Source organism: Babylonia areolata, chromosome 24 (genome assembly GCF_041734735.1).
Source record: "Babylonia areolata isolate BAREFJ2019XMU chromosome 24, ASM4173473v1, whole genome shotgun sequence".
NCBI classification, from domain to species: domain Eukaryota; kingdom Metazoa; phylum Mollusca; class Gastropoda; order Neogastropoda; family Buccinidae; genus Babylonia; species Babylonia areolata.
This window is the reverse complement of record NC_134899.1, coordinates 23,204,244-23,216,526: the sequence shown is the minus strand read 5'-3', so window position 1 is coordinate 23,216,526 and position 12,283 is coordinate 23,204,244. Positions and strand designations below refer to the sequence as shown.

At 40.9% G+C, this 12,283-nt stretch overlaps 2 protein-coding genes across 2 annotated transcripts in view; one reads left to right on the top strand and one right to left on the bottom strand.

The window, feature by feature from the left end:
• Positions 1-10,848, top strand: part of LOC143299002 (uncharacterized) — an 11,728-nt gene extending 880 nt beyond the window's left edge. The window contains exons 2-5 of the mRNA XM_076612073.1: positions 170-242; positions 8,318-8,388; positions 9,877-9,940; positions 10,434-10,848. Coding sequence (XP_076468188.1) covers positions 170-242; positions 8,318-8,388; positions 9,877-9,940; positions 10,434-10,669 — 444 coding nt within the window. The 3' untranslated portion in view covers positions 10,670-10,848. The remainder of the gene's footprint in view (positions 1-169; positions 243-8,317; positions 8,389-9,876; positions 9,941-10,433) is intronic.
• LOC143299042 (uncharacterized) lies at positions 2,722-6,800 on the bottom strand. Its single transcript, XM_076612132.1, has 2 exons — positions 6,404-6,800; positions 2,722-4,941 (listed from the first exon to the last, which is right to left on the bottom strand). The coding sequence occupies exon 2, from the start codon at positions 4,659-4,661 to the stop codon at positions 3,372-3,374; it is 1,290 nt and encodes a 429-aa protein (XP_076468247.1). The 5' UTR covers positions 4,662-4,941; positions 6,404-6,800; the 3' UTR covers positions 2,722-3,371.
• Positions 10,849-12,283: the final 1,435 nt, after the last annotated feature.

Below are 12,283 nucleotides of genomic sequence, written 5' to 3'. Positions count from 1 at the left end.
CTTTGTTGGCTTTTGCTGTTGCATGTGCCACATGATTTTTGAAGCTTAGGTCTGTGTCCACCAGTACACCCAGGTCTCTCTGTACGTCACTCTCCTCCAGCCAATGAGACATATCCAGTATACAAGCAACAAAAAATACATAAAAGTGGTGTTCTCTGTGTGTGAACAGGTGTTATCTGCGTTCAAGGAACTCCATAGAACCTGCCAGGCCGTGTATGCTGGAAATCGACGAGCATTGAGAGGTAGGGAGCTATTCATTGATTATGTTTTTTGTTTTTTTCTGTGATGACTGCCTTCAAGCAGCTCAGTTATTCACTTTAGATTTTACCAGTTCAAGTCATTACACTCACTCAGTCACTGTTATTAATATTTTAAAAAAAAAAGAAAAAAAGATTATATACCACTGTAGGATCAATAATGATGATGATGGTGATCAAGGTAATGTTGATATTAACAATGTATTAACCAGGAGTAACAACAAGAGTTAAAATACATGTTATTGTTAATTAATCAATTAATGTATTGGTATCATGACAGTGGCTTTTAAATCCCATGCTTCCCCTACTCCCAACCTCTTCCTCCCTCTTTGCCCCCTTCCCACATCACCCCACCTTCCTGTTCTTTCTCCATCTGTCTTATTGTTAAACATCCTGTTAAAAGTGGGGTAGTAGTGGTGGGGGTAGGGGTTGAGTAGGTGTAGAAGGTAGAAGGGGTAGAGTAGGATAACAGGCAGATGATAGGTGCACAATCCACTCTCTCCTCGTACCACAGCAGGGTCTTTTAGAAAGATGAATTGAGGTGTTTATTTCTCTAACTTAACAGCACACCTGGAACACACACAATATTAAAACCCAGGTTAAATCAATACCAAAACATATGCTAAACATAATTGCACTGATGTAACAGAACATCATTATGTTGTCTGGACAAGTAAACAATTCCACAAATAACCTTTCTCCATTCTGACACTCAATGTCTAGCCGTACACTCTCTCCTCAAAGAGATCTATGTAAAAATGTAAAACAAGCTTCATATAGCTTCATATAGCTTACCATCAACAATCAGTGGCACATAAGTTAATGTGCACCAAATATATGACTAACAAATACTAACTCCCAGTGTTTAACTCCTGTCAAACCACCATAGAATAATAGCTGTCACACCAAGTATGTGGCAGACAATTACAAACTCCTAGTGTTTAACTTCAGTTAAATCACCATACAGTAATAGCTGTTTCCATTAAGACTGAACAAATCTGTACTTTGTCTCTGCAAAGTATCTCACTGGTAAAATGTTTACATGGGAATCATATAGTTACCAAGTAATTTGGTAAATATATAGCAACCTGTGTGCACCAACATAGGACTGCCTGTCAGTGGTCTCAAATCTTATTGAACACATACAGCTATGTGTTACCCCACTGGCATATAACACATGACTACAGCACATGGTAATCACAACTACCAAGTCACACATGTTCCCCATGTTGCATTATCACCCATGTGCACACACATGGAAAAGCATGAACATACAGTTAGCCTGTAGATTTGTTCACCTTGAATATAACCATCACCACCTAACATACAAAATAGGTATGTCATGCCTCAAAATAATTCCAACTGTTACAACCAAAACATTCTACACAGATGCAACACACATAATAATCTGTGTTTCTTTGTGACTGAATGCTTACATTGTTCCCACAGTATGTCAACAATTGACATACCACTGACATGTTACTGAACATTATCATTTATGCAAGCCAAGATGCACAACATGTAAACCCAAACATGATGTCCAAGCATCATACCATAATATCAACATGTATGAAACAGGAAAGGGGGGGGGGATACCCAAATACCCTAAACCAGTACTCCAATTAGTCATGTATTGGCTACATTGTGTATTTTAACCACTTTTCCCTCAGTCACCAGCCTCAAATACAATTAAGCCATACACATGCGGGCTATGCTCTCTCACAAGTCATGGTATCTGCATCAACACATTCCAGTTACATTAACTGTGCAATACCACATCAGCCAAAAGTGTCATAATGTTCTTGTGATACAACATTACAATTCGACAAACTCCAAACTGTTTCCAAAAACCAGAAAGTAAATTGCCAACAAACCAAATTACCAGTACAAGCATTACTCACAGCCCCAACGTTTCAGGGTTCACTTTATATTCATGTAGCAGAACACAATCCCACTGAGCCAGTGTCTTAGTCACAGAATCCAAGTATACCATAAATCAAGTATTCAACTAAGTCCGAAAAATAGATGCTAGTTTGACACTCACAGCCCCCATGGTACTGTCTTGTCCGTCTGGCTCTCCTGGCCTGCTTCAAGGAAGGAAAAGAAAGAAACCCCACTTGCCTATTCATTTTATCCTCTTCACAAGCTGGCACCGCATGCAAACTATCTTCTGACCCAGAACGTTTCCAATTGGCTGAAGTTAACAGACCAATCTGGGACCAACCGTGCTAGACTTGCACATTCAACACTTTTCTCACAGAACCCAGCATTGTCAAGGAGGAGGGGAGGGGAGGGGGGGGGGGGTGATGAAAAGAGGAAGGGAAGGAGGAGGAAAGATCGCCCAGCCCTGATTCTGTTCTAAACAGCTCATGATAAACACACCACACCATGTGGTGACCATTGAGGCAGATGCCATCCTGCCAGAGATCGACATGGGGAGGTAAGGAGGGGGGGGAGGGGGGGACGGGGTTGAGGGTGATGGGAGTGGAAGGGAAAAGGGCAGGGGGGTGTATAGGAAGAGAATGGTCAGAGGAGATACCATCTTTACTTAGTATTTCTTGATAACTTGCTCCCTCTGTACTTGGCCAAGGGAAGGGGGGAAAGGGAGAGAGGGTATGGGGAGGGGTGTTGGTGGGGATAGATGCCATGAAAGGGGGGTGGGGGGAGAAGAGTAGGGAGGTAGGAAGGAGGGGTCCATCAGTGCGCAGTGTGTCTGAGAAAATCCCATGCTTCCACCATAGGTGCCTGACACACTATAACATCCACCCCTTGCTTTTGAAAGCAATGTCCTCATTGCTGCAGATCGCATACCAATCAATTGCTTCATGCAAATGGTGAGACAAATTCTCCAACGAAAAGTATTAGCAAAACATTAATACATAAGGATCTTACAGGAATCCCTGTCATCATACATTATCTGATGTATGTCACCCTTACATATTGCAAATAAATGCAGAACATTGTCAGCAACAAAAAAGCAGTACCTAAAAACCTTCAAACAAGAAAGGCCAGTATAGAAATTGTAACTTCAACAGACTGAATAACCATAAAACATGAAAAGCAGCATTAAACTTCCAGCTAAAACACCACCCTGTATGCAAAATACCAGATCCACTAGCAGGCTACAGCAGCAAGTCTACTCACTGAAAGGTGGTTCACATTAGTCTTGTACATAGCACTACATTTTGGGAGTATTGACCTTGTCAGTCTCCCATCCCAGTTCCTATCCATTTGAGCTGACATTCTAGCACCTTTTGAGCCACAAGACATGTGAATTTCAGGCTTCAGATGAGACCTGGTGCTAGTCTCACACAAACCAGTGCACACTGATTTGCGTGATGGTCTCGGAGTCTTGACTGCAGCTTGGCAGTCTACGTCATTCTCCCTCTTCCAACATTGACCAGGAATCCCTGGATCAGGTGGCATGGGCAGCAGCACCCATTCATCTCGGCATGGATCATCACCATTGCAGTCACCTACTGAATGGCTCTTCATCAGTTTATCTGAAATGCTTTCTTCCAGTTTGTGATCCCGCCCCTTGAGACCATTGTGGAAGTCTCTGTGTATTTCATTGTGGGAAACCTTGCTCTTTACTTTGGGGAAATCCTTACCCTTGTTGTGGTTTGGGGAAGTCCTATTCCCCACTGCTGACTGGATTTTTGCTTTCCCAACTTTCTTCTTTTTCTTTTTGCCCACAGCCCTGTTCTTAACTAAAACATCATCTCTCTGACCAACTAGACCTGAAACTAGCCCCTGCATGGACCTGACTTTTCCCTCTAACAACAACAGTTTGTCCCCCAGTCGTGCCATCTGTTCCCTGGCCTGTTGCTGTTGTTGGTCCTCTTCCAGCTCTCTCTGCAGCCTCAGGGCTTCATCTCTGGCCTGGATGAAGGTGGTTTGAGGCTCTCGCCTCACTACCTGGCGCAGCTCCCTTTTCAACAAGGTGTTCCGGAGGCCACTGATGAAGTGGTCCCTCAGCATGTTAGCGGTGAGGGCCCCAGTCGTCTTCATCTGGATGGTTCTCTCCATGCTGCGCAGAGCATGAGAGTAGTCCATGATGGACTCCTCCGGCTGCTGTACCCTGCTGAAAAGTATGGACAGTAGTGTGGTGACACGCCGTCCATCACCGAACACCCCCAGCAGAATGCCGGTCACCTTCTCTGGGGTGTTGGTGTCCTCCAGGTCCCGCAGCATCAGCTCCCTGCGTGCGGTTCCCTGCAGATGGCTGTAGATGAAGTATGCAGCCATCTCGTCTCCCATGGGGTATGCGGCCAGGACCCTCTCCGCCTCAGTGACGAAGTCCTCAGCCGACGTCTCGCCTGGCTCACCAGTGAACACTGGTAGTGTGGGTGCCGCACACCACTGCATGGGTGACTGCTGTGCTGTGGTAGTAGACATGGTCATCCTTGGGCTGGGTTGGGCTGTGCTGGGCTGCGTTGGGCTGTGTGCTGCTAAAGATAAGAGACACCTCACCTGCTGATCCTGTCGGCGACGCCAAGTTGTTAAAAGGGGGGGTAGAGTAGTGGTGGGGGTAGGGGTTGAGTAGGGGTAGGTGTAGAAGGTGAAGAGGTAGAGTAGGATAACAGGCAGAGGATAGGTGCACAATCCACTCTCTCCTCGTACCACAGCAGGGTCTTTTAGAAAGATGAATTGAGGTGTTTATTTCTCTAACTTAACAGCACACCTGGAACACACACAATATTAAAACCCAGGTTAAATCAATACCAAAACATATGCTAGACATAATCGCACTGATGTAACAGAAACATCATTATGTTGTCTGGACAAGTAAACAATTCCACAGATAACCTTTCTCCATTCTGACACTCAATGTCTAGCCGTACACTCTCTTCTCAAAGAGATCTATGTAAGAATGTAAAACAAGCTTCATATAGCTTACCATCAACAATCAGTGACATATAAGTTAATGTGCACCAAATATATGACTAACAAATACTAACTCCCAGTATTTAACTCCTGTCAAACCACCATAGAATAATAGCTGTCGTACCAAGTATGTGGCAGACAATTACAAACTCCCAGTGTTTAACTCCAGTTAAATCACCATACAGTAATAGCTGTTTCCATTAAGACTGAACAAATCTGTACTTTGTATCTGCAAAGTATCTCATTGGTAAAATGTTTACATGGGAATCATATAGTTACCAAGTAATTTGGTAAATATATAGCAACCTGTGTGCACCAACATAGGACTGCCTGTCAGTGGTCTCAAATCTTATTGAACACATACAGCTATGTGTTACCCCACTGGCATATAACACATGACTACAGCACATGGTAATCACAACTACCAAGTCACACATGTCCCCATGTTGCATTATCACCCATGTGCACACACATGGAAAAGCATGAACATACAGTTAGCCTGTAGATTTGTTCACCTTGAATATAACCATCACCACCTAACATACAAAATAGGTATGTCATGCCTCAAAATAATTCCAACTGTTACAACCAAAACATTCTACACAGATGCAACCCACACATAATCTCTGTGTTTCTTTGTGTCTAAATGCTTACATTGACACACAATTGACACAACAATTGACACACCACTGACATGTTACTGAACATTATCATTTATGTAAGCCAAGATGCACAACCTGTAAACCCAAACATGATGTCCAAGCATCATACCATAATATCAACCTGTAGGAAACAGGAAAGGGGGGGATACCCAAATACCCTAAACCAGTACTCCATTTAGTCATGTATTGGCTACATTGTGTATTTTAACCACTTTTCCCTCAGTCACCAGCCTCAAATACAATTAAGCCATACACATGCGGGCTATGCTCTCTCACAAGTCATGGTATCTGCATCAACACATTCCAGTTACATTAACTGTGCAATACCACATCAGCCAAAAGTGTCATAATGTTCTTGTGATACAACATTACAATTCGACAAACTCCAAACTGTTTCCAAAAACCAGAAAGTAAATTGCCAACAAACCAAATTACCAGTACAAGCATTACTCACAGCCCCAACGTTTCAGGGTTCACTTTATATTCATGTAGCAGAACACAATCCCACTGAGCCAGTGTCTTAGTCACAGAATCCAAGTATACCATAAATCAAGTATTCAACTAAGTCCGAAAAATAGATGCTAGTTTGACACTCACAGCCCCCATGGTACTGTCTTGTCCGTCTGGCTCTCCTGGCCTGCTTCAAGGAAGGAAAAGAAAGAAACCCCACTTGCCTATTCATTTTATCCTCTTCACAAGCTGGCACCGCATGCAAACTATCTTCTGACCCAGAACGTTTCCAATTGGCTGAAGTTAACAGACCAATCTGGGACCAACCGTGCTAGACTTGCACATTCAACACTTTTCTCACAGAACCCAGCATTGTCAAGGAGGAGGGGAGGGGAGGGGGGGGGGGGTGATGAAAAGAGGAAGGGAAGGAGGAGGAAAGATCGCCCAGCCCTGATTCTGTTCTAAACAGCTCATGATAAACACACCACACCATGTGGTGACCATTGAGGCAGATGCCATCCTGCCAGAGATCGACATGGGGAGGTAAGGAGGGGGGGGAGGGGGGGACGGGGTTGAGGGTGATGGGAGTGGAAGGGAAAAGGGCAGGGGGGTGTATAGGAAGAGAATGGTCAGAGGAGATACCATCTTTACTTAGTATTTCTTGATAACTTGCTCCCTCTGTACTTGGCCAAGGGAAGGGGGGAAAGGGAGAGAGGGTATGGGGAGGGGTGTTGGTGGGGATAGATGCCATGAAAGGGGGGTGGGGGGAGAAGAGTAGGGAGGTAGGAAGGAGGGGTCCATCAGTGCGCAGTGTGTCTGAGAAAATCCCATGCTTCCACCATAGGTGCCTGACACACTATAACAATCCAAACACCAGATGTGCGTATGCTCTTTTACACACACACACACACACACACACACACACACACACATTGATATCAATAATAGATACACACCTACATCATTTGTTGTAATCATTGTGACATGCTCATGCATTTGAATAACAAAATTTTACAAGTAATGTAAATGATTTAGAAGATTAAACCACTGAATGTAAGACAACTATATTCAGACATATAAAATGAATTTCTTTTATTGATAATGTATGTGTGTACACAACCACTATGCACATAATACTCTGTGTGTTTCTGGAACTTACATGTGTGGTTGGCATCTCTTTGTATGGATGGAGGTAATTGAGATTTGTATATGATGTACAACAATTTTGACCGCCTTGGATAATTTTAAAATATTAATCAGATGCCTTCAAAGAGAGTGGAGCTGGATAGTGATATTCTTTAATCTGTTTTACTTTACTTTTACAGTTTTAGTACATTTGCCACTTTACCATTTCAGTCCTTAAATGTCAGTCTGTTGCCAGGCATTAAAAAGTTTTGATTGATAATTTCTTTCTTTCTTCGGAATATAAAAATTAAAATATGACACTATGAGTATAACACAGTATGAGTGCTGACAACATTGTGAAACATGAGTTGTTGTTTTGCTGAATAATATTTTAACTTTAAGAGATTTTCAGCAGACAGTTTGAGGTTAGGTCTCTGTCAGTTATTGAGCTGGTTTTTTTGTTTTGTTTTTATCATTTTCGTTTTTGCTTTTGACATATTTACCCATTCATGGCCTATAATGTCTTGATAAATCAGGATATTGACTATCATGAAATATGCATAATGTGTCAACAAAAACTAAATTAGCTTTTTATAATTATTTACAAATAAGTTCATAGAAATCATATTTGTATAGATAGGGGGTAGATATATATATATATATATATATATATATATATATATATATATATATATATATATATGAAAATATATATTATATATGTAATTATAGACAAATAGACAGATAGATTGTTGGGTCAAGCATTTTGTAGTTATTACACAAGTCATCAACTGCCAAATGATGCATCAATGATAACATTTTGCAATTGTTACAAGAGTTCTGAGCGATGAGCAAAGCAATCAGGTGATTCATGGCACATTAGTCAGTGTCATCTTGTATTTCAACTATTTGTGACCATAAGCTTGTTTGTTACAGCCAGTCGTTGGAAGGTCAACACTGAATTTAAGCGCTTCAAAGATGAACCAAGTGCAAAGAAAATTGAAGATGTAAGTACTGTCTGTAAGAAACACTTTATTTAGGAACAAACAAACTGGGAAGGGTTGTTTTGTTTGTTTGTGTTGTTTTTTGTTTTGTTTTTTTGTTTCGTTTTTTAATTGTTTAAAACTTATCTTATGTAAGTATTGCTCATAAGGTTCACTAATAAAAAGTGTTGCAATAGTGAAAGAACACATAATAAAAAACAAAAAAATTTCTTTGAAAGAACTTCTGTGTTTGTATCAGAGCATTGTCTATGTGCATACATGTTTATGTATTCATCTTGTAAATTGTGTGTGTCTGTGTGTGTTTGTGTTCCTTCTATTCTTATGGATAAATGTTTTAACATATGATATGCCACTAGGCCCTGTTCAGTTTGTTCCGTACACTGCTCCTCATGCCATTTCAGGTTATTCTGTTCTTCACTTCTCTTTTGATGATGATACATGGCCACAGAAGTCTGCAGAATCTAGCCAAATAGACAGTCTGATTCAGCCAGTGCAAGACTGCATTCTTGATGTTAAATCCTGGATGACATTTATTTAACAAACTAAATTTAAGTGATGACAAAACTGAAGCTATGAGTATGATTAATTCCTCTGTCCTTTTCCCTGCTTCTCTTGTGGTTGGTGATGCCACAGTTCAGTTTTCTAAATCGGCAAGGAACTTCGGAGTCATTCTTGACTTAAACCTCAGTGTGCATGCTCAAGTGATCGATCTGATATGCACAGTCAGTCGTGAACTTCATTGGGTTAACTCTAATTTCTGCTTTTGTGCTTTCATGAATCAACTACTGTAATTCTCTTCTCACAGGTTGTCTACACAATCTTCTTCAACAAATTAAAAAACTCTTTAAAAATGCTGCCTGTCTGACTCTCCGAGTCCCATGTACTCATCGCATTTCTCCCCACCACCGTACTCTGCCCTGGCTCCCATTTGAGGCGAGAATGAAATACAAAGTTGTGTGTCTCTCTTTCACATCATATCCATTCGTCCAATTCCTTCTCTTGTTGCTCTTTACTAAAAAGTCATCTTTTTTAAAACATGTCTGTAAGCACTCTCAGTTTCCATCTTCTCCAACAGCATTCCAGGCATGTCAGCTCACTTTGTATGTATGACAAATGAGAGAGGGATCGTGGGAGGGAGGGGGAGGGAGAAAAGAGTGGTAATGAATGGTTCATGTAATTTGTAACTTTTTCTTTAATGTGAAGTGCCCTGAGCTCTTAGAAAGGGTGCTATACAAATGTACATTAGAAGAATTATTAGTTATTGTTCATATGTACATGTCAGATGTGTACAATGAATGCAATCGTCTAAAATCACTCCAATGACCATGTGAATAGATGTTACACTTGAGATCACATACACACACATGCAAACACATGCACACACATGTATGCTGATAAAATGAAATAGTGCTGGATGTGTGCATACTGTATGACACACGAGTATTTAATGATGGACGTTGTCTTTGATTCCATAATAAATTTGTTTTGCAGCACATTCAGTTTGCAAGAGATGCATCTCGTCTTGTGCGGCTGACTGCTGTGCAGGGAACAGCAGGTAGCGTATAGCCTTACAACCTGTTGATGTCAACAGAATGACTTTTCTTTGTCTGTGTTATGCTTATTTTGTAAAATTGTGCTTTCTAGTTTATGTATCTTTGTCATTATTGTCGGTGTTTATGATTTCAGTGAAGAAACATTGTCAGTATTCTTTGAAGCCATGTGAGAAGACCGATGATAAAAAGGAAGGTTTGAATTTATTGAAGCCCAGTGTTTTTTTGTGGTTTTTTTCACTGTCTCACTTCAGAACTTCACATGAATAAATCATCTTCTTGTATCTTTTACTGAAACATATAAAAATGATTACAATCCTCTTCTGTTAATTTCTGTTACAAACAGATCAATATAAAAAAAAAACCCAATCCTTTTCAACTTCTTTCATAGCTACACATCAAAATCTTCTGTTTTTCTCTATCTTAACATCAAATACAGCACATGATATTGAGGTATGACAAGATAATATTTGTCATCCTGTTCATCTGTGTGTGCAGAAAGAGTGGAAGCACGTCCTGCTGACAGGTATGAGAACAATCAATGGAAGTCAGAGAAGAGGCAACATCACCATGCAAGGAACTGGACACGGAGAGGGGATCAGGAGGATGGTGCTTGGGGTGGAGATTATCCCTATTATGCCAATAACTGGCATAAATCTCAGCACAAGAAGAAGCCACGCCACATTGATTCAGCCAACTTTGACCTGTCCAAAATGACTGGAAAGAGGAGATGATAACTGTGTGTGTGTAGGACTGTGAGACAGCATGTAAGCATGTATGTGTGTGTGTGCATTTGCATGTGTTTGCACATGTGTGTTTGAGCCAGAGTGTGCATATTGGTTGTAGTGAATTCATGTACATGTTTGTATTTCTGTGTGTTTTCTTCTTCTTTTTTTTTCCTTTTTTTTCTTTTTTTTTTAAATTCACAGTTCACAGGTTTTCATTTTTGAGTCAGAGCAGTATCATTTGGCTGCAACCTTGATGGTTTTGTTGGGAGTTTCAGTGGAGAAACAAATAAACAAAAGTGCCATGGTCATTCTGGTGTTTGTGTTATTTTGTAAAGAGCACTTATGATGGTGCACAATAAAGAGAAGAAACAATACATTTTGCACGATACATCGTGCAAGCTATTTACCAGATCATCATGTTTGTTTTCTTGATCAGGTAAGAATATCGAGTTGGAGCAATACAGTATACTGTCAGAATGACTTCATCATAATTATGGGCAGCTCAGTTTGTGCAGGCAAGACATAGCAGATCTGTATTGTAGCATGCATCGAAGCAAAGTGTTGTGTGTAGAAAATTTTAATACAAAATTGTGAATGGTGAACCCCAGTAGAGAAATAATCACATTTTAAAACTGTAATCTTGGTTTCCTTTTGCAAAGTATATTTTGAGATCAAAGTATTTGGTTGAGCATATATTGCTCACAAATCTGCACATATATTTCATTTTATTTCATGCTAATTTATGTGAACTGGCAATAGAAAAAACAGTCAAAAGCCGAGTCCCATCAATCACAATCCAGCCATATGTACACTGCCCTGGTGTACATAATATATAGTGAAAAATCACCAACAAAACAAAATGCAACACAAGCAGTTCTAGCATGCTATTCAAGTGTGTCCATTTTCAGACCAGTAATTTTTTTTTAAATCAGACCCCTTCCATCATCATCCAATGCCACAATAACATCTGAAAAATAGGATTGTGTTTCCTGACTTTGCTAAACACAAAGAAAGAAACAATCTTTTGTGGAGCCTCTTCTAAACAATCTTCTGTGGAGCCTCTTCCAGTAATCATGTGATGAGCACCCATCTGGGTTTCACATTTCAACAGCTGTGTACAGATTCCACCATGGGCTCCTGATGATCAACACCAGCTGTGCCCCAACCTGCTGCCACAAAAGACTGTGACGATCCAGCTCCCTGGTCTGTGACATTCCTTTCCACCACACTCAGTTTAGGAAGCCGACATTTTTCTTCATGCATATTATTTCAGTGGAACAGTCTCCTGGAAGAGGTTGTCACAGCAACTTTGCTGGATGCCTTCAGAAGGAGATTGTACGCACATACACGCAAACTGTCAGTCATCCTGGCCAGCTTCACCCTCCCCTTCTTCAATCCATGATAATTCCATCTGTCAGACGTTTTGGGAGGTAGGCATAACCGGCCTTCCTATTTGTTGTGGGCCTGATTCTGTTATAAGCAGGATTGGGCATTACGTAATCCCTTTGTGATGGGAGGATAAGCATTGCACCTGGTGACAACCCCCACCCCACCACCCTTATTACTTGTTCATTTTATTGTTATTTTCATTTGCACCAAACCAGTCACCCCCAGTGGAAC